The sequence below is a fragment of the Rhineura floridana genome, chromosome 4, assembly GCF_030035675.1.
Source record: "Rhineura floridana isolate rRhiFlo1 chromosome 4, rRhiFlo1.hap2, whole genome shotgun sequence".
NCBI lineage: Eukaryota > Metazoa > Chordata > Lepidosauria > Squamata > Rhineuridae > Rhineura > Rhineura floridana.
In genome coordinates this window covers 79,090,080-79,117,960 of record NC_084483.1, presented here as the reverse complement: position 1 = coordinate 79,117,960, position 27,881 = coordinate 79,090,080, and the positions used below count along the sequence as shown (strand labels likewise).

The following is a 27,881-nucleotide window of genomic DNA, read 5'->3' as shown; positions in this document are numbered from 1 at the left end:
GGTACTAGGAACCTTCACTATCAGCAGCAATTGAGACTCTTAGGATCAAACTAAATATGTTGCAGAATGTGACATTAGAAACTACATCAGTTTTTTTTAAAATGCAGTAATATGTTCAAGGACTGTAGTGCACAAGGAAGGGAGGTTTAACCCTTTCTTCCTCAGTTATGATTCTAATGAAAATCCCTCCTTGCACTGATATTAGCCTTAGGAAGAAAAGTTCCCATTCTAGTGGCCAACCTGTGGCCCTCCAGATGTTGCCCCTTTCTTTCTTTCTTTCTTTCTTTCTTTCTTTCTTTCTTTCTTTCTTTCTTTCTTTCTTTCTTTCTTTCTTTCTTTCTTTCCAAAAATGAATTGTAGACTGTATGAGGGCTATCCACTCAACACAAGGTCTGAAAAAACAGTATGTCATGCTGTCTCTTTTGAGAAAACCTCCTGTATTGCCAGCTGTATGCTAGAGCACAAAAGTAAATATGTTCTCTGTAGCATCCAAATCGGGAGAGGCTGTGAAAGCCCTGGACCTGTGTCTAGACTCAGTGGGATGGATGAGGGCCAGCAAACTAATTCCTAGCAAGATGGAGGAGGGGTGGGTGGTTCACAAGTCAAGATACTTGGTCAATTGGTCAGTTGTCTGGATGGGGTTGGACTACCCCTGAAAGAACAGGTTTGTAGTCTAGGGATACTCCTAAATCCGTCTCTGTTGCTAGAGGCCCACATGACCCCTGTGGCTAAGAATGCCTTGTACAAACTTAGGCTGGTAAGACAACTGTAGCAGTTTCTGGATCGGGGTAACTTGACCATTTGTTGTCCATGCACTGGCAGCCTCCAGGCTGGGTTACTGCAATGTGCTCTATGTGGGGCTGCCCATAAGGTTGGTCTGGAAGCTGCAGCTGGTGGAAAATGCAGCACCTCGAAGGCTCACTGGGCCAGGATACCACCAACAAGTTACCCCGCTGCTGAAAGAATTGCACTGACTGTCAGTTAGCTACTGGGCTAAGCTCAAGATGCTGGTTTTGGTATATAAAGGCCTGTACAGCTTGGGACTAGGATACCTGAAATATCGTCTCACCCCTTATATATCCAGTCAGTAACCGCACTCTGCAGGTGAGGGCCTTCTGCAGCTACCATCTTTTTAGGAGTTCCATTCCACACAATATAGAAATCAGGCATTTCGCGTTGTGGCCCCTACCCTTTAGAATTCCCTCCCCTTAAATATTAGACAGACACTTTCTCTGTTGTCTTTTCAGCACCTATTGAAAACCTTCCTCTTTCAACAAGACTTAAGTCAAGACCTTTGTCCCAGTCTGCATCTGTATTGCAATGGGTTTTTTAAAGATTTTTTATTGTTTTATTGCTTGTTATTTGCTGCCTTCTGCTCCTTTGCAAGGAAGGGTGGGATATAAATGTAATATTTATTTATTTATTGAATTTATCCCACCCTTCCTCCCGAAAGAGTCCACCACAGCAAACATATCAACAAAACAATTTAATAACAACTAAAAGAAAAGCATTCTAAAACAGTTAAATCTTTCTAAAACACAGTTACAATTAAAAACATTCTTTCATCAATGATCTTCTGGCTGCCAGGAGCAGTCCTTATCAACCATCAAATGCCTAGATAAACAGGAATATTTTCAAATTCCTCCTGAAAGGCAGTAGTGACAGAGACAGACACATCACACTTGGGAGGGCATTCCACAAACAGAGCCTTCACTGGAAATGTCATGGGTCATCAAGCAGGCATCCCTCAGTGGCGGCACCAACAACAAGGCCTTGTATATAATAATAATTAATAGGAAGTGCTAGGCATGTCCCCGTTTTGAGCAGTACAAGCTCTGTTCCACATCATATTTAGCAGAGATAGACCTGTGCAAGTTCTGCTTGTGTATATGGCGTATTCAAATACAGACCAGAGAAGGGCCACACTTTTAGCCTTGCCCCCAACATCTTTTTATAAGAATTGTGTGTTGTGTGCGGTTTCCTTGTCTGTATAGGAAAGCAAATGTGTGAGGTCCTCCTCAGGACTGTGTGCATCTGGAACACCCACAAAAGCAGGTGTCCGAGTCACATGGAGCCCATACATGTGAGGAAAAGCTCACACATTTGCATTTCTGTACAGACAAGCGAAACACACACAGTGCACAGGTCTTTAAAAAGGACAAGCTGATGTTGGGAGCAAGGACTAAAAGTGTGGCCTGCTCTGGCCTGTATTGGAGTATGCTCTGCACACAAGTTAATGCATGCATAAGGCCAGGCAAAGCATAATTATCAAAGACAGATGCAGCTGAGCAACTTACAATACTGAGAACAAACTTTGATATCTCCCCCACTTATATCAATGAAGACAGTCATATTGCATTTTTCCATTTGAAGGATCTGTGGCAGCCTCCCTGAAGATTCATGTTTTGGAAGCAAAAGTAGTATAGTCTTGCTAGACTGAGTAGCATGATTTACTTTTAATGCCTTTGATCACAAAGTTTAACTTCCCGTGATTGATCAATGTAGGTGAAACAAAAATTTAGGAGATTTATTAGGGTGTATGGACCGCCTAAACTTCACATAGGGAATCAGATTCAGTCCAATGTAATAGTAGTATCTAACAGATACTTACAGTATTTACTTAGGAAAGACCCTGTTGAAAATGGAACCTAGTTACTGCATCAAATATAAAATGTGGAGCATACCAAATTAATATTTGCTTGGATTTTATTGTTGCTCTCGTTTGAAATTTTAACAGATGAGGCTCATGAGGATAAAGGAAATCTAATGCTGGTATGTGGCATTTAAAGTGCAATTGCAATATAACTTTCCATAGCATATTTAGTATTTTAAACATCTACAGCTTGTTACGTTGTACGACAGATAATTCAATAAAATTAATGTAGCATTTTTAATCTGTGATGTTTAGTAACACTTAGAAAGGCATCGTCTAATTTCTTCTAAGGACACTAGGAAGACTACCACACATATTGTGGAAGGGCATGAAGGCCTGTATGGCTTTTGAACAGGCAACCACATGTAAGGCTGAGAATGTATGAAGTAAAATGTGTGTGCATATATGAAGAGAAATATGCTTTTTATAAATATCTAAAAAAGAAATAAAAATGCTGCTCTATTTAGCGTCTAAAGAATGTTGAGCGTATACTTCTGCTTCTAACATTCATAACAATTACTTAATATTTTTGATATAATTTTCAATATGACACAATAAAAGAGAAATAGAGTGATTTTGAGTATGTTGTGACAGTTCTCAACCTTTCTTCCAATTTTAAAGGAGATATTAGAACAAAATCTGTACTTGATGGTGGAATACAATACTGCTGTTCCGCTCACGGAATGGCTTTTGATTCAGCAGAGGCATCCACTTGTACGAGAAGGAAAGATCATTTTATCTCATTTCTCATTCTGCCTGCAGCCCAAGTGCCTCGCCGCCGCTCGCAGCGCCAAGCCACGTGCGCCGGAGAGCGAGCCGCGCTGCCGCTGCCGCCGCCAGAATTCAAACGAGGGCAGAAGGCTGGTGGAGCGGCCTTAAATGGCCTTCCGCCGCCCCGCCTCCTTTCTGTGTGTCACGACGGTGCGACAGCGCGCTGCGTGCGCACACACCCACGATGGCGGCCTGGGCTTCGGCTGCGGCCGCAAACTCGCCCCTTTGCCCGGCAGGTACTGGGCATGGAACGGGATTCCATACTGTTCTGGAAGGTCCTCCAACCCTCTGTAACAGCTTTTTTGGGCTCAAGGGGCTCCAGTGCAAAAGGGATCAGAGAAAATAGCTTCCCCTTCTCTTATATTAGTGGATACCTCTGCCGGATCAAAATTGGGTTTCAGTTCTTTAATCTTCTCTTCTTCATTTAATCTTCTCTACTTTGGGGTTTTGATACTGGGAAATGAATACCTGTAGGTTGGATCCAGACATGCCCCCTTGTGAACAGAAAAGCTCTTCCCATACTTCAGGGAGAAGGAGGGAGGTGATTTTTGCAGCCCACACCACCACCTCCTATGCTGTTCTATAGGGACCCTCAACCCTTTGGAGCAACTTTTCAGAGGTCAGACAGTGAAGGAAGAATTAGCAAAACTTGCCGTCCCCAATTCTTCACTGGAAGTGTCCCTTGAACAGTACTCATAAGAAGTCTGGCTTCAACCTTTTTTTATTAATTATAATAAAAATGAAGTGGAATCATATCCTGTTTTTAAGCCAATAAAATTTTAACCAGGATTTCACTATATTTGTTCATTTCCAGCTTAAACATTTACTGTGAGTTGGTCAGGAGCTTTGCCTTGAGTTGATAGATTAAGCAGGTATCAAAAACATACACAAGAATAAAGCTGTCGAATCCTAAGTGTGTTAGAATTTTATTTTTTATTAAGTATGCTTGTGTATTTCTTTCATGTCCTGCCTTTTTTTGCAAATAACTCAGGGCAGGATACATATTTTATCCTTCTCAACAACTCTGTAAGGTAGATTAGCCTGAAAAATTGTAACTGGCTGAAAATCACGCAGGAAGTTTCATGGCTGAATGGGGATTTGAGCAAATTCCTACCAGGTCAACTCCAACACTGTATCAACTATGCTGCATTGGTACATAGCGCTTAGGATATGGCATACCAACAGTTATAGTGTGTGGGCTGAGTTTGTGTATGGGGGGATGTTTCTCAGGGTTTGCAGTTGCAGTGTTGTGTTTTGTCATAAACAATACCATTTCACCTTAACACAGCAGCACTTTAACTAACCTTAGCATCTGTGCCAGATGTGAAATGTGTAATTACATTTTTTTTAAAGACTTCATAACTTTCCTGATTCTTTTTGTTCAGCCCATCTTTCTTTACCGGCCATTTCAGACAATTAATAAGCATTATGCAGTGGCATATGGTCTGGGTCTGATGTGCTTTGAAAAGGGTACAGAGTACTAATAATGAGGATTCTGCGAAAATGGGAAAACCAGGGCGGCAGATATGCTTTGAGAAAGTATGGGGTTTTAGCATCTTGAAACAATATATCACACTCAAAGGGACAGACTTGAGCTGCACAATCTGTTAGCTCATTCTTGTCCAATCTGGTCTCCTCCTTTCTTTTGGAGCCAGTGTTGTCATCAACTTGCTGAATTATACCCTGACTGGAATGAATCTCAGACTTAGGGTAATGTATCTACTTAAATGGAATTCTATCTGTCTATGAAAGCTTTTTAGGTATAATAAATTTTTAAAAATATTTTTAAAACCTGTTAACATTAAATTGTTCAGAATTTAACACATGTGGAAGAAGAGAGGAAAAATTGCTACATATCAGTTTGAGAGAAAAAATCTTGCTGATGTTGTCATAAGTTTAATTTCTGCTCCTTGCAACTTTTTAAAAAATGTTATTTTGTGTTGCAAAGGGAATGTTAGGTTCATCTTTCAAAGATAGCTGTTAAACGACATGTTCGTTGTTAACTTATATAACATGAGGGCAATGCTTTTTCCGGAGTTTAAAAAATCAACAGGTCACATCAATTGATTTAGAAGGGGATAATCTATTTTATCTTTGATATTAATATTATAAGCAACCTACTTTAAATTAACAAAATTTAACCTGTCATTTGAAAGCCCAGTTTTCTTACTGCTTCAAATTAATTTTGATAACAAGCGTATCTGGCTAATTTACTGTGCCTTTTCAGGTTAACCCTTGTTCACCCTTCCTTAAGAGCTGTTACGTATGCATGCTGATGTATACATGTTCCCTTGACAGGTTTTCTTTTGGCAGTGATGTCTTAAACAAGGCTAGAAAAAATCATTAAATTGTGATTCATGCCTGAAATGGGCAGCTTGCAAACATTTTGCAGTAATAGCCATCTCCTAGATTTCAGTAGAACTATTATCTCAGCATAGTTGATCCGGCAATAATCTTTCCAGCATCCATCGAATTTTGTGTTATTTCATAGGGTGAATGTAATATTAGTGCAAAAAATGGCTAAAAGTTGAGGCTTTTCTACAAAACAAATTGTGTTAAGAATTTTGAAGCTGTGGAATTTGCTTGTGAGTAAAATAGGTGTTCAGAGATTTTTATTGCACTGATTTATGTGAAAGTAAGGGGGGGTCTGCTAGAAATGGCCAAGATTCCCTGCTGCTAGAATGACAGGCTAGCAGTGCATATGCCAACACTCATGCTAAGGGTCCATTAGTTTTACTGTGTTAAATTGCACAACTGTGCAGGTATAGCTAACAGCACCACAGGACATTGCTCTAGTACAGTAGGACCCCACTCATATGACAGGTTACGTTCCAGACCCCTGCCTAAAAGCGAAACCCCCTGAAAAGCAGAACGCCGTCAATAAAATGGCACCTGATGCCCAAAAAATACCATAAAAGCGGAACAAGCACCATATGAGTGGGGCCTTACTGTAATTGAAAGCCGTTGTATTAGTGGAATGCCGAAAAGCGGGCCGCCGAAAAGCTGTGCCCTACTGTACAAAGGCAGTAGGCAGATTGGGAAGGGAGGGAATAACACATAGCTTCAGCAGCAGACATTAAGAGCATCCTCTCTGAATAAATGTCCAACAGTGTAATGAGGAGAGATGTACTATGCTTAAACTTTGATATCAAAATAAATAATTAATATTACGAAGTTGATTGTCCAGTTTAAAAAAACAATTTCATGCTTCTATTTCTTTGAGGTCTTGAGTATTTCACTGATGTTGACTTTGAATAAATACTATAACTGCACTGCCACAGGTCTTGCAACGTAAGCCAATGATATAAAGGCAGTTTTATGTGGCTGATATGTGCAGTATTCCCTACTTATAACACAATGAACAAATACAGTATACCTGGAAATTTTTAAATATCATTGTTAATTGTATTTTTGTCCGAGACAATGAACTATATGCTTTAGTTACAGAACCAAACCTTTGAATTCTTTTGTTTGTGGTCATTTGTTCCTGGCTCAAAAGGTTATGTAAAAATCAAAGACTTATATGAAACTATCCCATTGCTAGATTAACTCCTCATCACAAAACTTATTTTACTACTTGGAGCAGTGAGCATGTAATCAGAAGTCTCAAAAGGATTTTATTCCCCCCACCCCCAAAAAAGGTTCAGCTGTTTCTCCTTTACAATTCTCTGCAGAAAACTGAAGACTCCCTTTATAATGCACTATAAGGTTGTGTTTTTGTTTTAAAACCTATATTAAAGAAATCTGCATTATTATTTATCCATGTGCTTTTTACACTCTTTGCATTTCTTTCCGTTCATTCTATTTATTCCACCCATCCAATTGAGCTTCTGTCAGTATACCATTTCCTTATGTTTCTATCCTATACTCTGATGTAGACAGCAAACTTTCATTTTCCAATAATTTACAATACCTGTCAGGAGCATTTAGGTAGCAGCATCCATCCTTGTCTTGGTAGAGGACTAATTTAGGAGTCTCCCTTAGATAATGTAAAATGATAGGCAGCAAAACCAAAAGATCACTCTGGCAACCTGGGTTCCCTATTGTGCAACACTGTCAGGTAATTGTTGTGGCATTTACATTATATTTAGTTCTTTCTGCTTGACAGGTCTAAATTTGAATAGGTCAGATATGAGTAGATAATGATTTTTGTAGTTTTGTGTATTAAAATAATTTTTAATTTTCTGCATTAAAATCCTTTTCTAAGTATACAGTAATACTGATATCACCAGTTGTTGGCATGATGCAAGTTACTGTTTGCTAGGTTTTACTGAGATTTTTTAAAAATAGGTATGCTTTAACATTCAGAGGTTTCTTTTTTTAATTTTGATTAAAAGGCCAGGGTTCAGTTCCTCTTTTCTCCAGATTAAGCTCAAAAAGACTCATGTCTGAGACTCTGGAAAGCTGCTGCTAGTCCGTGTATACTTGGTATAAGGTAGCTTCCTAAACAAAAGAAGATTTATTTTATTTTATTTTTGTTGCATTTTTTAAGTGACAATTTACAAATAGTATAGCAGAACAAGTAATAGAGGTATAAAGCATCTTTTCACAAAAGCAATTTATAGACATTTGTACAAGTTATGCTCTTTAGATGAATGGACTGGTCTTATGATTTTACCATTTTCTCGATAATATATGTATGGTTCAGCATTTTCCAGTGTTTTATTGCACCAATGCATTATAAATGTGCACCATTTATCAATGAATCTATCATCAGTTTCTTTCTCTTCTCTTACTTTCACCATATTGGTTAGTTTTATCATTTGGATGCTATCCCATATTCCACTGTTGGAGCATTAATATTTTTTCCTCTTGAACTAATTGCCATATGGGCTGCTGTTAAAATGTTTTTTACCATTTCCCCGTCTTCTAAAAGAACAAGGCCTTTTCCATATCTTAGTAATACAACTAACCAATTTACTGGTATATCATTTTATATACTCCTATACCTTTTAGTACAGCAATCCAAAAGGGTCTTATTTTGGGACATGACCAAAATACATGTAATATGTTGGCATTGTAGTTCTTCATCTCCAGCATAGATTATTTGATCCTTGATATATTCAGTTAAGTCCGCCCAGAGCTAATACCACCTAAAATGAGTTTATATGCATTTTATTTGAGACTAATAGTTTGAATTGTATGTTTCCATAACCTTTCTTACACATTTCTTAAAATGTATATTTATTTATTCATTTATGTGACTGTTTTAAAAGGCCCTGATCCAAAGAGATACTATCAGGATTCCACTCATTTTTCCTGACAGCAGAACTTATGCAATATACCAACCCAACCTTTACAATAGTTGAAATAAAAAATTAGGAAAAGTAGTATGTTTATTCAAGTATTAGAAATAGGTAAATTTCTATTATTTAATAGTTGTCTCCATAAAACATATTTAAAAATAATTAAAACTATCTTCATTACATATGTCACCATATGTGAAGATGGAAGGTTTACTTAACATCCACAATCTGTTGTGTGCATATATATCTTCTAGACATACCAACTTCACAATAATTTCTTAACACAAAAACTGTTATGTGATGAAGATAGTTGTTTTAATTATGTTTCATGGTGACAACTATTCAATTATACAAATTTACATATTTCTAATACTTAAGTTAGCATACTAATTTGCCCAGTTTTTTATTTCAGCAGGTCTTATGCTACATCGGACAATGCTTTCAAAGCTTCCCCAAGTTTCAGAAGTGGGTTGCCAGGTACTATAGGGGACTGCTTTCCAAAGAAGGAAATTCTGAAGGTCCACTATGTGAATGTTTGTACACATACCTTTGTATTTAGGTCTATAGTGTGCTAATATTTACTGTTTGAAAATGCTTTCAAATTTCAAAGAATATTTAAGAGTTGTGTTGTGGCTGTATGTCTTAAACTCATGAAGATTTGCTCTTTACTGGTTTAGCTTATCAAACATACGTAGTGCATTAAACAGGTAAACTATATGTTTGTATAGCTTATTAACTTTCCCCGCTTCCTTATGCTTCTCTACTTTCTTTTTTGTTCTGTGAATTCCTTAATGAAGGGACTGTCTTTTTGCTTTGTTTACAATTAATAATGTACAGTACATTGATAAGTGTTTACTAACATTGTATTGCTGAAAATGTTCTGAAGGTTTCTTAAATTGATCCTTTTTATATTATAGATGAACGTCATCATAGCAACAATCAGAGAGTCTAATCTCAAACTGACTCTTGCTTTTGGAATAGGCATCCACCATGCTGGCCTGCATGAACGAGACAGAAAAACTGTTGAAGAGTTATTTGTCAATTGCAAAATCCAAGTAAGCTTGTTCTGTAATACCATACTGAGATGTTCTTGTTAATTTTTAAAAGTTTTGTTTACGTCACCTACACTTCCTTTATCTTTTTCTGTTTCTTTTTTTCTTTTTAGGTCCTTATTGCCACTAGCACATTAGCCTGGGGTGTCAATTTTCCAGCACATTTAGTCATTGTTAAAGGGACAGAATTTTATGATGGAAAAACTAGGCGTTACGTTGATTATCCAATTACAGGTATTATCAGAAATCACAGACTTGTAAGAGAATATACATGTTATACTTAAGAAGATACTTCCTTGAAAATAATGTTTTAATTTATTCTTATATATGAAAGGAAACAATGTTGAAATAGATCTATCTCATCTTTTGTTCAGTTTCTTTAGTGATATTAAATCATTGTACTGCATTTTAAACTGTTAACTATGTTTTGAGAACACTGAATTTGGCTACATGAGTGGACATTTTAAAGACAGTCTTTTAGCAAAAGAACAATATCTGAAAAGAATTAAAAAATCTGGGGGCAAAAAGTATATCTTACCTTTTTTAAAAAAAAAAAGTTACTGTTGAGCACACATGCTGTAAAGTGCTTGCACACAAATAATATGTAGCTTATTAAAGATATTATATAGGTGAATAAGAATCTGATATTGATTAACTTGCCTTATTTAATAGGTTAATCTCAAAACATCTGACAATAGCCAAGCATTTATTATTTAGCTTCAGTTTCTTACCTTGAGCATTGCAGCTTAGATAGGGAATACTTTTTTATTTTAAAAGTTTTTATTGATTTGATTTCAACATTGCTGCAACAGAAAACTACTAAAATGGGAAATCAGAAGTATTTTAGGAAAAGGCTGGTACCTTTTACCCTGGGACATGACTGAAATGAGTATATTTATTATTTATTTATTTAATTTCATTTATAAACCGCCCATAGCCAATGGCTCCCTGGGCGGTGTACAACATACAATAATACAATAAATGAACAAAATCACAGATACAAATACAAATAATGATAATATATTACATTGCAATCTCTGGAATAAGCACAGTTTTATATACATCAGCATATTTTAAATTCATCATGTCCTTTCAACAAACGTTTATAGCAGACAGTTTTAGACTTACGATTCAATTCCTAGAGGGAATTCTTGGCTCATGGCTATTGTGGCTTTAAATGTTTTCTTGCTTTCTTTGCAGACCAGTTCCCTACCCAAATGAGATGCTTTTCCATTTTCAGCAGATATATACTCCTCCCATGTAATTGTGTTTGGTGGAGGTAGAGTAAGAGACTGCCTCCTGACAGGCTCAAAATTTTATTCCATCAAGTTTCCACCTTTACTCAAGCTTTCCATAATAGCCTTGTTTCGAAGAATATCTTCTTCACTGAGATGTTCCCGTCTTTTCCTTGATTCTAACACAAGTCCATTAACCAGGTAGAAGTCTGCCAAAAAGTTTCCTACCCGTTCTGTTTTATCTTCTCGGAAAAGCCATCCTGTTTGGGCACGTGTGAAAGTGATTGATTTGGTTGATAATGTTGCTGAATAAATATCGCTGCTCATCAAAATGTCAACTTCTTCCTCCGTTTCCATCTCAGATTCCTCATGATGTATTCGCTGGTAAACTTTTTGTTCATTGTCTAAAACTACAAAGGATTCAGAGGGTGCAGCATCACCATTGAAAATGAAGCTCAAGTCCCCTCGTTGGCACTTCATGTCAGTAAAATCTATGAGTGTTGTGTCAAGCCTGATATTTATACCTTGTTTGTATATTTTACATGCATCAGAAGGCAGGATTCGGGAAAGTAAAGGCACCCAACTTTGAAAATCCCAATGAAGTTCAAGATAGAAGTCACCTAGCTCTTTCAGGGCTTTTAATAATCGAGGTCGCTTTTCTTCAACACTTTCCCTAGACTGTTGTTTCAGTTTTCTTAGGAGCGCTGTAATCATTTGTCTATCTCCATAGCTGATGGCTTCTGCAAGAGGACTCCATCCCTGAGCATTTTTCACTTTCGCAGGAGCATTGTGGGCCAAAAGCAAGTGGGCACATTCTTTATGTCCCAGCATCACAGCAAGATGTAAAGGAGTGTTTCCGTGACTGTCCTTCTGACCGATGCCCTGCGTGCGGATTAGAGCCGACAGCCGTCTCACGTCTCCCTTGAAAACACACTCGTGTACGGGGAACTGCGCCGCTGGGCACTTGTCGGGCTCTGGACCGGTGGCGGACCCCCCAGGTCCTCCCTTGAGCGGCAGACGGTGGTGATTGGTGAAGATGCGGTGACTCCCGGCACAGCCGCCTTTCCCGCTTAGTATAGAGATCTAACCATGTGGACTGCCCTAACCCATACTGTGGAGGGACCATAGCTCAGTGTAGAGTGCCTGTTTTTCATACAAAGGGTCCCAAGATTTGTTGCCTCCACTTAAGAAGGATCTCAGATAGCACAACTGGGTCTTCAATACAAGGATGTTTCATATATTTGTATGCTGGACCTATCAACTTTGGATCAGCCATGGGGATCAAAAGAGGCCATGTGGGATGAGACACCTTGCTCAAACATGTGGACTGTGGCATTTGGGAGCATTGAAATAATATTTCCAAGCCTCATTTTATTACATCTTTGTTCAGTCCACTCTTCAAATGTAGTGTGTAGCTGGATCTTGCAAATAAGCATTAGAAAATTTATTTTGATGCAAATGTTCTGGTGTTTTTTCCAGTTCAGACTTTTATATATATATTAGCCAATGTTTATGCAGCTAAGAAGTATAATGCCGTGTCTCGACATTTGGCTTAATATAAGAACAGTAATTTGCACTATACTTAATGTTGTCATCAATTTACTTTTGTAGATGTTCTTCAGATGATGGGACGCGCTGGTAGACCTCAGTTTGATGATCAAGGAAAAGCAGTGATTCTAGTTCATGACATCAAGAAAGACTTCTACAAAAAATTTCTTTATGAGCCTTTCCCAGTAGAATCAAGGTAAAAAGAAAAACAGCTAGTAAAGGGAAACATGATTCACTAATACACTGTATTCCACAGGGGGAAGGGCTGTAGCTCAGTGGTAGAGCATCTGCCTTGCATGCAAATGGCCCCACATTTAATCCCCGGCATCTCCAGGTGGGTCTGGGAGAGACTCCTGCCTGAAACCCTGGAGAATCGCTGCCAGTCAGTGTGGACAATACTGAGCTGGATGCCTAGTGGTCTGACTCAGCATCAGACAGCTTCCTATGACATACAAGCTGAACATTTATGATCTTCAGTCCAAATTCCATTTCATCTTTCCAGTTCAGATGGATGTCTCTCCTAAATCCTCTGTTTATGTTTCCAAATTTTATTTTTTCAAAAATTCCTTAGTAACACTGTAATTGCAGCCCCACTTACATGGGAGTAAGCCCCACTGAATTTAATAGGACTTCTGAGTAGATATGGCTAGAATTGCACAGTAAATCTCAGGTGCATATCTATGTGGATACCATCATTTTATCTGTGGTGAGATCTGGACTTATTCTCCGGCCACTGCCCCACTCACATATCCCAATATGGAGAAAGTCCTCAAGTCTGTGGAGGCTGGGATAGTTAAATAGGCAAGTGAATAAGAGAGAAGATGAAACAGTGGCAACAAAAGCAATATTGTTTACAACAAACATTCTCCTTTTAGTGTTCCTGGTATCTCCTTGGTGTCTGTTAGGAGATCCACAGCACCTTAATGCGAATTAGTCCATAATCTTGTGTAGTCCCCTTGGTAAGGATATAGCAGTGGTGGCCAGAGAGATGTTTTGTCTGTTAGCATAATGGCTGGTAGTGAATGATAGAAAAGCAGTAACCCTTTCAAACGGCCTTTCCACATTTTAGATACATTTATTCATGCAAAAGGACCACTAATTCATGCAACAGGAGTACAGAAAGCAAACTGAAATAAGACCTACCTATTTCAAGTTGTTGTCTGTGCTCCTATTGCATGAATTAGTGCTGAACTACTATAATATATTCAGCTGGTTTTTGTTTTGTGTGTTGGTATTCCGCTGGTTGATATATTTTCTGCTGTGGTGATTCTTTAATGGTTATTAATGATGTAATAATTATGGTTATGGTTAATAAGGATGCCAAATTATGAGGTGCTATCCAACGAAGTCATCCTGTTTGCACCAGGACTTTTGCAGCAGAATTTCCCCCTCCTTTCCCCTGCTCCTCCATCTACTCCCTAAGGTGTGTGGGGGGGGAAGCCCAGAACAGATTTGGGCGACGATCAGGGGGAAGATAGGGAGAGTAAGTTCCATTTTGCAACCAGAAGTCCTTGCATAAGCGGAATGACTTTGTTGGATACAACCTGTGCTTATTAATGATGCCATAAGACAACATAATATTTGCTTGAAAATACTCTATGGCTCTGTTCTTCAACCTTGGATCCCCAAGTGTTGTCAGACTACAACTCCCATCAAACTCAGCCAGTTTAGCCAATGGTCAAGGATGATGGGAGTTGTAGTTCAGCAACATCTAGGACCCAAGGTTGAAAAACAGTGGTCTATGGTGACTTACAGTTTTTAATGAAGTTTTGATATTATGAATTTATGGTCTTCTAATTTTGATTTCAAATACCACATTTTAATTGATGGAAGCCATCTTTATAAAGAGGGTTTGCCCTAAAATGCAATCTATAAATGCCTTCCATTTTTTTAAAAAAGTGACAAGTGGAATCAGGCCTGATATCTGTAGCCAGATTTTACAGATTTAACATCTGTAGCTAGATAAAGATGATTTATCTGCTAAATCTAGTTGACTGTTTTGAGTATGTAATACTACTACACAATTACCCTAAAAGAAATTGTGCAATTTTAATTTTTATTTTTATTGCTGTGTTTTAGTTTACTGGAAGTTCTGTCTGATCATTTAAATGCTGAAATTGCAGCTGGCACTATAACTTCAAAGCAAGATGCAATGGATTATATCACCTGGACCTATTTTTTTCGTCGCCTTATTATGAATCCTAGGTGAGCTATTAAGAAGATCTAGTGGGCATTATGGAAAATGCAGTTTAGTGGGCCTTGAATATTTTGGTTCACATCACCTGTGAACATGCTGGCCATACTGCTATCTTTTTATCTAAGTCCTTCATTTACAAACTGGGAAATCTATAGACTTGCCTTATAGTTTGGTAATATTGTAAATCACTTTGCAAATTGCTTACTATAGAAATTATAACTAGACCAACAAAAACTGTTGTTTTTTAAAAATTGCAGTTTGTGTATTTTGCCCCTACTATTGTTTTTGTTACATCCCTCTGAAAAAGAAGAGGGGCAGGACAATCATTTAATCCTCCTATGTCTTCATGCCTCCCCTATACTTCCTTGCCAAATTCAGCTATGAAGTTCCTCACATGAAAATAGGCCTAAATCAAACCCATATCCAAGTGCAACTTCTGTGAATCCACCTGCTTAGCTTTCAGTGAAATGCACGCTCTTAACACATATTCAAATGTGCATTCCAATTTTGATATGTCCACTGATTCTAAACTCAGATATGCATCTGGATGTGTATCCAGATTACCCTATTTCATTTGAAGGATCTTAGGGGAGGAAACGGGGGACTCCAGTTGAAAAAAAAAAGTACAGGAATTGTACATTCTCAGAGGCCAGTCCTTACCCAAATTCTCTACCATTCCACAAGTGTGTGGCAAATCACTTGGTTCCCTTCAGCCTGACTCCCAACTCTGAGTGAGGGCTCAACACTGCACATGTTTGTCTGCTGTCATCATATGCTAGCACCGTGTCAGCATACATGCATAGTCCTTTGTCCCCATTGGTTAGGAGAGCAGAATTTTCCTCCATACCTCAGGGGCCTTTCCTATCTATAGCAACCCCCTCCTGCCCTCCCTGTCCCGTTTTGATACATAGCTTGCCCACACTTGGGTACCCACTTTACAAATGGAGGGAATGGTCAGTAACATTGACCATGATTTACAGGTGCATGTGTTCATGGAATTCTTGTAATCAGCTTGACATACAGAGTTATTTCCCTTTATCCATACTGCTTACTAAGGACGTTTTTATTCTATGTGCAGATCAGATCTGCTGGTTCAGAGCCTTTATGCTAAATAATCCAAATATTTATTTATTTATTTATTTTATTTATTTTATTATACTTGTATACCGCCCCATAGCCAAAGCTCTCTGGGCAGTTTACAGTAACTAAAAACATTAAAACAAATACAATTTAAAACAGATCTTATAAAAACAATTTAAAAGACAATTTAAAAATTTAAACAGTATAAAACACATGCTAATAAAGAACATTTGAGTATTACTGAGGCTCTGTTGATCTTTGAATGCTGAAGGATATAATCACTTTTCCTTTAGTGTTACAGGAAATATGACCATGTACAGAAGTTTTGGCAATATTTGTTAATTTTAATCTCCATATTAAGTAATATTTTGCCCTCTTCTTGGTTACATGTAAACATAATGCAGTGTATGGTGTGATGTCATTGCATAACATTTCTCTGCCAGTCTCACACAATTGGCTAGTTCATTGGTCTTCAACTACTGGTTCACACTCACTATGGGATCATGGCCTGATCTAAGGTGAGTCATAACAGCAGCACAACCACCACACAAATATTAAGTAAATTAAGAAATCTGTCCCCAACTGCATATTTGGGCTAAAAATGATTCTGCGTCTGAAAAGGTTGAAGATTGCTGGTAGAGTGGAGAAGCTATGCATTATGTTATACTACATGCTACAATTACTAATACTTTGCTTCAAAATGAAATGTTTAAAATGCCATTTCGCTGATTTTTTTTATTGAATTGTGTCATTTTTCCCTTCCATGTATTGTGAGCAGCTTTGAGGGTCTGTGGGAAAAACAGCATATAACTTAAAAATCTAAATCTCTTGGGGAACCATTGAATAACAGCAGCTTGGGATTTCTTGTAATATCTAGTTTCACCCAAAAGTAGTGCTGCTTAAGCTAAGAGAGGTCTGGTTCTGTAAGCTGCTTGGAAGGGAAACCACCTGGAAGCCATATGTAAGCTGCTCTGAACACTTCAGAGGAAGAGCGGGGTACAAGTGTAAATAAATAAACAAAAGCTTGGAGTTTAATCATGTTAAATATATTTTAAAACAAGTATATTCAACATCATGGTCTCCTCCAGGTTCTATTATATCTTGATCACCATTGCTGTGAATTTTATTCAAAGGCTTTACTTTGTTTTTAATATTGTATTTTTAAATTGTTGCAACCTGCCTTGGGACTTCATGGTGAAGGGCGGGTGATGATGATGATGAAAAATGGGGGGAAATGAGTCATTCTTCTTGTGCATGATTTATAAAATGTTTTTAATTCTTTCGTTATCATTAATGGTATATAAGTGCCTAGTATTGCGTGTTCCCATTTGAGTATGTATAAATAGCTGGTTGATTCTCCCCACCCACCCACTTATAACAGAGCTTCCCCCATCCCAATCATACTAATTGGCAACAAAGCCCACTCATATTGGTTCAAATCCAAGTGCTCTTGTTAGCTTGGTTTGTCAGTTGAATGGCTCAAATTATTATAGCTCTCAGCCAGGATCCAAAGAACTGCTTAGGTTCACAGAAGCTGCTTTCTCTAGACCAGTAAAAATTTGTCTATGAACAAATGGCCTTTCCATGCCATGTCACAAACTGCTTCTGAGAACTGCTTCTGAAACTCTTGTCAGTTTCAATGACTCCTTGGGCGCCTGGACCTACTCTCATGGCTCTTGATCCTGGCCATTCATCTTAAATAATTATCATTAAAATTAATTACTATGCCTAAGGATGAAATAATTTCATTACAAAAAAATTGATTTTAAGATTTCAGTTATATTTTTGTCATAACAATATGTGTAACATGTCCTGCATATTTTCAAGTGCAGTTACTGAAGTAGTTCTGTTAAAACCAGTGGGACTATTCCAGCTTAAATAGCTTGAGGATTTCCTTAGAAAGAGAATTAAATACTCCACCAGAATACCAGTAAATTTTGTTAACCACATGCTTGAAAAACAGCTGGCTAAAAGAACACTACCAGAATACATCTGTGGAACAAATGTTTTTCAAAGTGCTTGTTGTTATCTGTGGTTATATTCATTATAGTGGAGATATTAGTACAAAACTTAAAACTCTGTTTATTATTTCAAATGTATACCCCTGTCTTCCTTCCCAAAGAAAGCCCAAAGTGGCTAATGACAGTAAAATTATGTGAAAACAATGTAAAATAACATATTGCAGACAGCAGTTGTAACCTGTAGTGTAAAAACTTCATAAAACCATCAGCCAAAAGCCTGAATAAATAAAAAAGTCTTTACATGTTTCCTGAATTCAAGTAACAAGAGGACTGCCTGATTTCCCTTGGGTGCTTAATCGGGAACAATCCTAGACACACTTTCCTGGAAGTAATTTTCATTTAATGCAGTGGAGCTTTCTTCAGAGTAGACATGTCTGGGATTGCACTAATGGCTAAGCTCTGTTTTTGGACAATAGGAGCAAGCCATATTGCCCTATGTGTCCCATATATCTGTTATAATTTAAATATTATGCATTTTATTTTGATATGTTATTCTGAGGTTTATGTTCTTCAGAGGGCATCACTGAAAATAAGTTTCTAAAAACATTTACTAGAAAGTTTAAGTCACTGGCCCTGATATAAAGATCATTAAATTGCTCTGATTTAAGCAGGACTAAGTTAGCCACTACTCATTTAGATGTCCTTGATTTCAACACAACTTGGTCACATAACCTTCTGGATTTGGGCTGTTGTATGTCACGGTTAGGATAGCCTAAAAGTGACTTGCTGGCTTTCACTTCTGTCTTTTTATAGCTTTTAAGCATGCATAACTGGAACATTTAATTAATTAAAGTAATTTTGCCATGATGCAGTAGACTATTTAAAAAACTATTTAACTATTTGAGACTATTTAAAAATGGAATTCAAAGCTCTGTAGATTACTTTATTTGTTAATTCCTCTGTTTTATCTGGAAAAATGTTTTAATGCTGTTGCCAAAAAAAAAAGAAAACAGTTCTAGCTAGTGTTGCTAGTTGGCAGCTGGCATTGTTCAAAGGAATGTTGAATGGCTGGTTGCTTGAATAGAGATTATAAATAGACCACAAATTAGTCGGGCAGCATTGATGAAGGACCCAAATGTCTTGCAATGTGTTGTAGCTGCTGTTGATGTTACAAAGAAAGATAGGTTTTTCCCCAATCTTATTCAAAGACCATAGCATTTCAAAAGGTTTTTGGTTCTATCAAAACCTCTTTTGTCTGTTCTTAAGAAAAGCACACTTATGTAATATTTACGTGTTTTATTAACACAAATCTTTCTAGTGTTAATATTGGGTACATCTTCTTCCAGCTTTATATTCAATCTGTATTGTGTTATTTTTATTGTATTTTTAATGTTCACCGCCCAGAGAGCTGTTGCTAGTTGGCCGGTATATAAGCTTAATAAAATAAAATAAATAAATTATAGGGTTCAAGACAGAAAGCATTTTATATTATGTAATTTCCATCCTGCCTTTTTCTGTAAATGAACCGCAAGGTGCCTTGCAATCATCATCATCATCATCACACACAGTAAAATACAATATTAAAACAAGAAATCACTGGAAATGAACCGGCAGATTAAAAAAAGATAAAAGCATAAAACAATAGCTTAAGAACCATTAAATAATCTCAAATACAAGTGAAAGCATAGGACTTAGTTTGTAAATCAAATGGGCATTTTATTTATGTAAAAGTTATCTGACATTGAACTGAAAGGCAGCTCATTCATATATGCTTTAAGACTGTAATCATATCCACATTTACCAGTGAGTAAGTCCTATCAATCATAATAGGCTGTATCCAACTAAGGGCGCAATCCAACTCGCATTTACACCAGGTTGAGAGGAGTTGGATGCAGGAGATCTCCAGCTGAGCCAGCTGGGTTCCAGATTAGTGTGCATAAGTCCCTCATCCTGAAAAAGGGGTGCTTTGGGAGAGTGTTGAGGGACATGTCAAGGGAGGGGCTGAGGTGGGCAGACTTATGCCACATCCAACGTGTTCAGAGTGCTCCTGCAGGTCCCAATTCAGGCAAAAGTTATATGGGGAAAAGGTCAGTCTAAGAAAATAAATATAATTGAAGTCAATGGAGAGGGCTTAGTCCCCAGTAGGAGTATTTGGGACAGCAGGTTTTTACTTTCTGGTCCCTGCTCGCAGCTCCCAGTTGAGCCAGCATTCAGCCAAGCCAGAGGCTCCTGAACAGCAATTAGATGCGGTGGAACTTTATGCAATTTGATGTTGCGGAACTATCTTGCACCAGTACCACTTATGCCAGCTTCCGCTGAATTGGATTGCTCCAATAATTATACTCAGAGTAGAGCCATTGAAATTAATGGACCCAAATTAGTCAATATATAAATTCTTTTAATATTATTTATTTATTGCATTTCTATCCCATCTTTCCTCCAAGGTGGCACATATGGTTCCCCCTCTCCTCATTTTATCCTTGCAACAACACTGAGATGTAGGTTAGGCCGAGAGATTGTGACTGGCCCAAGATCACCCAGTGAGTGTTATGGCCAAGTGGGGATTTGAACTATGGTCTTACATCTAGGTGAAATGCCTAGATTTGCTCTGTTAAGTAGGATGTGGGGTCCTGTATGACCTATAGAGGTACAGGTCTACTGCTTGAAATACTATCACATGCTCACTTTGAAGCATTGTTGTCAGCTTGCAATTAATTGCTAGTTGTAAAAGTAATCTGAAAGTGCAATCTGTGCTGTATAGAAGCATATGGCAACTCTTGCACTGATTCTAATGAGTCAAAGATATCTCTCCAGTTTACTTCTAGCTCTGTTGCTTTTAGAGTTCTATTAGTCCAAATTTTTCTAGTGGCCTTTCCCTATCTTGGGCTCCACAAGCTATCCGCTGTTCTCTGTCTAACATGAGCTTTTCCAAGTCAGCATATGCCTCCCATCTTTTTCTTTTGTATGTGGCTATATCAGTTCCTTTTTCCTTCTACATTTTCTTCAGTCATATCTTGAACTAGTCTGTCACATTTTGGAATGTGCCCTATCATTCCCTCTTCTTGATGAGACAAATTGTGTATTTCACTTCATAGTGAATGACATGATTCAAGGATCTTTGTATTAGTCAGTCTGCAAGATGTGCCCCTTAGAAACTAAACTTATTAAACTTATTCACTTACACTAAACTTACAAATTGTTGTCTTGTAGCAGCCAATTCCCCAAATGAGTAATTCACAATTAAGCAATGGTGAAGAAGAAATATCCTGACATCCTAATATGTTTTATTAAGCTCTGTTAATATTTCAGTTTGTCAGTGCAAAGTATGAGAGTCGATGATAGACCATTTTAAAAATGAATTTGATTCGCTTTGATCGCTAGTCCGAAATGATAACGATGGTTATTCAGTGACAGAAACCTCCATTCTCCAGAAAATGAGCTGACTCTCAAGGGAGTGTCTTGATTTCCTTCCCATTGAAGCACATTGATCCACAACTCCTGGATTAGATCCAGAAAATATGTTGATTGGAACATCTCTACAGTGTTCCATCCATCAGGAATATGCTTAGAATAATAGATTTCATCAAAGTCTCATTTCCCTGGTCTGCATTTAGAAAATTTCACCTTCAGAAAAATAATCTCAGTTGCTGCATGTCTCACAGTGAATACAATAGAAACACATTTTGAGACGATAACTATTTATGTCTACCCTATGTTTTAAATAATGTTTTTTTATTTTCAAAATGGTAAATCTCAACAAATTGTGAGCTGAGCTCTTGTGTTTTTTCCCAAGAAATACTTCGTTTACAAGCAGGAGCTTTTCTTACACTGTTTTTCAGTTGTCCCTGGAACCTGCTTTCATTATCTGTGTCGTTACTACTACCGTATAATCTGCACATAAAAAACATAGTATTTGTAACATATGACTTCACAGGCCTGACAGTTATAGCAGCACCATTTCAAAGCTGATGAAAAATTTCCCAGGGAGATCTTGGGTCAGGTTTACATAAAACTAAAACAGGAAGCAATTGCCACCACAATCCACATTAAACCCAAAATGGTCTGTGTAACTTCATCTACATTTTATGTCTCTGCACATCTCTCTTTTTCTCAACTGATGAAATTCCACACTTGCCTAGATTAGAAAAATAAGTTCATATTTCTTCTTGAGTTTGTTCTGGATATATTCTCGGATTTAGTAGAAGGGGTTTGTTAGTTGGTTGTTTGGTTTGTTATATATTTAAAAGCCAGTTGAAAAAGTTAGTTCCTGCATTGTTTTGATTGTTTAAATGTTATATACTTTGTAAATTTTTATGGTACCTAGGGGTTTGTTATTGCTTTTTTCCCAATGGGCTACTAATGGAAGTTAGCCTGTCTACCCCATGTGCTAGATGCTGTTAGTATAAAACTGCCTTTGACTTTCACACCTCTCAGGGGACGAGTAATTGTTGTGTTCAAACAGCCTGTAATTGTGATCCCGCTGGCTTTCTCAGTACGCTTCTGGCTATTAGAATCATTAAACAACTCAGCACCTGTTAACAGCATTGTAAATATTCAACCTTGCTTGTGTGCAGGTTGAGCCGAATATAGGAGAAGGCTTACAGAACCCAGCCTCATAAATTAGAGCTCCTGACAAGTCAATTATTGTGAAACTGGGTTTCACTGTGAAATAAATGAAATGGTGTGCTGACAAAAGGGTGGGTTGTCTGTTTTCAGCAGAGGGGAAATAATGACTAGATGATTCAATGCAGTGACCATGAAACTGCACTGCTTTTATTTTTTATCTTCAATTAAATAGTTAGATAATACAGTTACTCACAAAGGGGAGGCTGATATATAGTGTACTCTGAACATATGAGCATTCAAACATACATCTCTGATTTTCCATGGTATGCTTTTTAAAGTATTGGATTAATAAAATCCTAACTGAGAAGTATGTAACCTTTCTTGTTGGATTCTTGTTCTGTCTGACAGAATACTAGCATTTCACTTGAGATTACATGTTTATGACTTTAAAATCCAATTTATACAGCTCCGTCCTATGCATTTGACTCAGCACTGAGATCCACTGTGGTGGTGCTTTCTCCATTGTAGGCCTGTTTAGGATTAGAGCCTAAGATTCCTAAAATTGTGACTTTTTTGGATTTCCTTACTTATAACTTTTTTATAAGTTTAGTTTTTCTTGAAAAGGTAGGAAGGTATATTAAAACCTTTGCTAAAAAAAAAAAGGTTCCATAATTTTGTGTTGTTCATGATGGTTTCTTTTCATGGTTTGAGGCTTTCAGAAAATTGATTTGTATTATATGGTGCCTTTAACTACAGCTCCCAGTTTCCCTAACTGCATTCTTACTAAATTAGCTAATACTGTAGTTGTGAAATGTGACTAGTGTTTGGAGTTTAGAAAAACCCTATGAAAACAAAATTAAAGTGTTGGGAAAAATCACCTGTAGATATATACAAAAGAAAGTTTCTCATCATTCTTTATATAGTAGGATTACAACAAATATTATCATATAACATTAAATAATCCATAATTACAATTATAAGGCTGCAATCCTGTCGTCTTCACCTGGACATAGTTCCACTAGACTCTATAGAATTTACTTCTGAGTAGACATGTATAGGATTGCCCATAAATCTAGTTTTGTTTAAATGTACATGTTTTATATTAATGTTGTAATTAAAATACATTATTTTATAACTGTGGTTAATAACAAAATTGCCTTTAAAGCACAAGAGGGTGTCAAAGTAATCCCAGTCTGCATTTGTGTTGGAATTGCTTTTTAATATGTTTTTAAACCTTTTTTTAAAAAAAAAAATAGATGTTTTAAAGCTTTTTAAAAATGTTTTTAAGGAAGTTTTGTTTTAATATATTTTAAAGTCTGTTTTTATGATGTGTTAAAGTGTTTGTAGTGCTTCTGTTTGCCGCCCTGGGCTCCTACTGGGAGAAAGGGTGGGATATAAATAAATAAATAATGAATAAAAACAACAGTTTCTTGCAACGTACAGTCTAGCATAAAAATAGATAGTAGTCTGAATTCAAATACCAGTGAAACTAGTTTTGTGCACCTAATTGAGCTTAAGACTTGTATTCCCTAAAGAGCAGTTCTCCCTGTCACATAACAAACCTATTTTGAAATCGAGCAGTTTTTAAAGCAGATTGTGGTATGACCTGGGATCTGCTGTTGAAAAAGGAGGAAATCAAACTTCTTTGGGGTATGTTAAAGCCCTTGGATGCATGTCTTTTGATCCTGGCCTGTATGAACCAGCTACCTTTACATTACAATTCTATACTCACTTACCTGAGAGTAAGTCCCATTAAACTCAGTGGGCTTTCTTCTGACTAGGTATAGTCTGAGAGAGATTTAAGCATATCCCATAGAGAATTAAGGTCTTACGGGTGCTTAGTCTTTGGCTGGATCATGCATTCCTGAAATCCTAAATCAGAATAAAGTAGGAGGGGTGTGATTACATTTTGATATAATATTTTTAATGGTAAGCCTGGGTTAGGTGGTAGTAACTTCCTTGTAGTCTTATTTTGTATATTAATTGTGGTCATGATGAAATGTAGCTAAAACTACACCCACCTATAACAACATTAAGTATAACAGCCTTGCTTTTTCAGCTCAAAAACATATTTCATAATCTGTCACAATTTAGGGTCTGTGTATATGCATGTGTGTCAAGTAATGTATTTCATTAAAGAAATAATGCCTTGTAATTATTCTGAACAGTAAGCTGCCTCTTTCCTCGGCCATTGTACCACCCTTTCTTCTCTATTACTGGAAAGTTTTAGTTTATTTTTAATATATATATTAAAGTGGCACCATTGACTACAACTATCTTAGCCAAAGTTTGGTAATTTCATGGGCCTAGAATCAGATTGTTTGATTATCCCATCTCAAAAATCTCATCAAGCTACCTTTTTTGGCACACTGCATCAGTTTTGTTGTGAGTTGTATGGATAAACAAGAATAATGATCAAAGTTGCAGTCTATTTAAGAACATTAATGAGCTGACAATTCAAAGAACAGGAATATTGGGGAGGGGGAGAGAGAGAGAGAGAGAGAGAGAGTTGGTAATGTGCCACAACTGCAACCAGAAAGTGCAAATATGAAACATTTCAGCAATGCTGCCCTGAGTACATTATTATTTTTTAAATGAAGATTTTAAGCTAGACATGAAAATTTAAGATCTGCTTTGTATTTATAAGATATTTTCTTATGTCCAGTCCTGCTGCTTTATTTCCAAACTGCACACTGCTTGCTATATGACGCATATCATAACCATTGTTAAAATGACTCTATTAACATTTTCCATCCTAAATAGTAAAGTGTCTAGTAAATGTACATGTTGTATTAGGCTATTTAATATTTAAACTAACTTCTCGTGTGATACTCTTAGTGACTGCTTTGGGGGCTGAACTGTCCGCTTAAGAATAATTAAAAAGGCAAAAGAATGTTGCTCGTATCGCTAGGAAACTAGTCTAACTCACAAAGTTCCTTCTTTGCATACCAGTAGAAAATGTAAATGGACTGTCTTCAAGTCAGTTCCGACTTATGGCAACCCTATGCATAGGGTTTTCATAGTAAGCGGTATTCGGAGGTGGTTTACCATTGCCTTCCTCTGAGGCTGAGAGGCAATGACTGGCCCAAGGTCACCCAGTGAGCTTTATGGCTGTGTGGGGATTCAAACCCTGGTCTCCCAGGTCGTAGTCCAACACTCTAACCACTACACCATGCTGGCACTCATACCAGTATAATAATAATTATAATAATAATAATAATAATAATAATAATGCAGGTCTATTGGTATATGTGTGAAAGTGTGTTTGTGTATTTCATGTTGCAAAATTTATGGGACCAAGTTGGGGTGGAGTTGAAGGCAACTCTTCTTGTTGTCTTTTTAACTGGCCATATCCCTGTAATTGTTTTAAAATTGCAATCAGGGAGATGTAACATTGGCCATGGCCATTGATTGCCACCTATAACATATTATCATTCTTACGTTAGTCATGTTCTTTGCTGTGTTATAATACTTTATTTGTATATCAGCAATATTGAAAAAGCATTTAACTCTATTACATTTTCACTTATGCAGTTACTATAATCTAGATGCTGTGAGCCATGACAACATGAACAAGTTCCTTTCAAATCTTGTTGAGAAATCACTCGTTGATCTGGAATACTCTTACTGCATTAAATTAGGGGAGGTAAGGCTACTTTATACTTTATTAAAAGTCTGAAAAGAAGAGCTGGGTAGCAGTAATATTTATGAGGGATTACCCTTTATCCTGATGTTTGTTGAATTATGAAATACATGTAGGCTGCTGTGAGACCTTCCATTGGAACTACTGGGATTTTGCAGTTGCTTTGGCATTTGAACTAACATGCTGTTAATTTATTTGTGACTTTGTAACACCTCCCTTAGAATACTATATAAATGTATTTAGGTCCAGGAGAGTACTAAACATTTTGCATTATGTTCATCTAAATATATATTTCCTTGTATGTAATAGGATGACCGCAGCATTGAACCTCTGACTCATGGCCGCATTGCTTCATATTACTATTTGAAGCATCAAACTGTCAAGATGTTCAAGGATCATTTAAAACCTGAATGTGGTGTTGAAGAACTGCTCTCAATTCTGACAGTAAGTTGCTTTTGTGTGATTCATTGGAATAAATAATTCTTAATGCAAATGAAATACTTTTTGAGCCCTCCAATACTATGATAAAATGGGACATACAGATGTTAATTCTGCTCCCTAGGATCTTGACTTGCCTAATGTAATCAGTAGTACCCTAGCAAAAACTCCAAAGACAATACATTTGCTGGGACAGTCCCTCCCATTTGTTTGTAAATGAAGATCTCAGCATTAAATAGAATTCCATCTTTATGCTAAGCGCAAGACCTTACCAGGCTGAGTGTACATTGGAACACTGATGACCACCTGTATGCCAATCTACTTTTTGGGTTGTATCCAAACATATCACTCTGCTGGTGAAAGGCTTCCATCAGTGATAGGGAGGAGACCATTTTTAGCAAATCCCCTTCTCCCCTGCAGCACTCTCCTCTAAATCTTTTCTGCAGGGGAAAGTTAGGAACAGCAGAAGAAATGTCTGCTTTGCCTTTCCTTCCCATTAGTGGAGCAACATCCATTGAATACAATCCTTTATGTTTACCTTGGAACAGACAAGATAATAATATAGATTCTAGATAAATCAGAATCAGAGGTCTTGTTCCATTTAATTTGGGGAACTTTAAAGTCTTTACAGCAAGGTTAAATGCTGCAGTGATGGCACTGAGTACAAAAATGTATGTATGTTGAAAGCAAAATATTGTTTCCTTAGAGCAATTATCTTGATGATCCTTTGGTTTAAAGAAATATTTCACATCACTGAATATTGTTAGAAATTATGCTGTAATATTGGAAATTTCTTTCATGGTTTTAATTTTAAACAATGTTTATGCAAACTTAAGGTATTATCTAGTAGCTCAAAGACAGCTGTTATGAGAGATGGAGCATATGTTCATAAAAAAAAAGCCTGAAACATTTTGGCCAGGATCCCAAGAGCTACTCTGAGCACATCACTAGTCAAATTTGTGACTTTTTATCTCTTAGAACAGTAGAATCTCCATTCCATATCACAAACCGCTTCTGAAAGGCCCTTCAATTTCCAAAAAGTTTGACATGTGTCTGGAGAGTGGGTGGGGAGGAGCAATACTGTTTTAGAGACAAAAAATTCAAAACTCATTTGGATGTGCTGAACTATTAGCTATTATCGAGGCCTTTGATGAGACAATCATCATGTATCCAAAATAATTTCGTTGCATTACCTTTCAGCTCCTTTTCCCTCCTTGTAGTTAGTTGATTTCTTTTGCTATGTGTTCTATACTTGTAGTACATCTAGATTGCATGATTTGACTTTTGACAAGCTGAGGCAGAGGGCTCTGTCTTTGGAAAGGACTTAACTAAAGTGTCTTTTATTCCCTTGCAGTGTGTGTGTGTGCTCTCCTGTGTGTCTTAAGATTCTAAGATTGTCCTCAGCGTAAAGTATCATGTATGTAGACAACATTATATAAATAATATTGAACTGCAGTGATATTCATGGTTGGTGACAACCTTATGTCACAT

The 27,881-nt window shown here is 37.1% G+C and overlaps 1 protein-coding gene and 1 pseudogene across 4 annotated transcripts in view; one reads left to right on the top strand and one right to left on the bottom strand.

Annotated features, from left to right (window-relative positions):
- The window catches only part of ASCC3 (activating signal cointegrator 1 complex subunit 3), a 411,273-nt gene that overhangs the window by 278,090 nt on the left and 105,302 nt on the right, over positions 1-27,881 (top strand). For all 4 annotated transcript variants that reach the window (XM_061623428.1, XM_061623430.1, XM_061623431.1 and 1 more), the window contains 6 exons: positions 9,588-9,725; positions 9,836-9,956; positions 12,569-12,701; positions 14,585-14,710; positions 25,844-25,955; positions 26,262-26,396. In XM_061623428.1, coding sequence (XP_061479412.1) covers positions 9,588-9,725; positions 9,836-9,956; positions 12,569-12,701; positions 14,585-14,710; positions 25,844-25,955; positions 26,262-26,396 — 765 coding nt within the window. The remainder of the gene's footprint in view (positions 1-9,587; positions 9,726-9,835; positions 9,957-12,568; positions 12,702-14,584; positions 14,711-25,843; positions 25,956-26,261; positions 26,397-27,881) is intronic.
- LOC133384093 (ankyrin repeat domain-containing protein 13C-like) lies at positions 10,832-12,233 on the bottom strand (annotated as a pseudogene).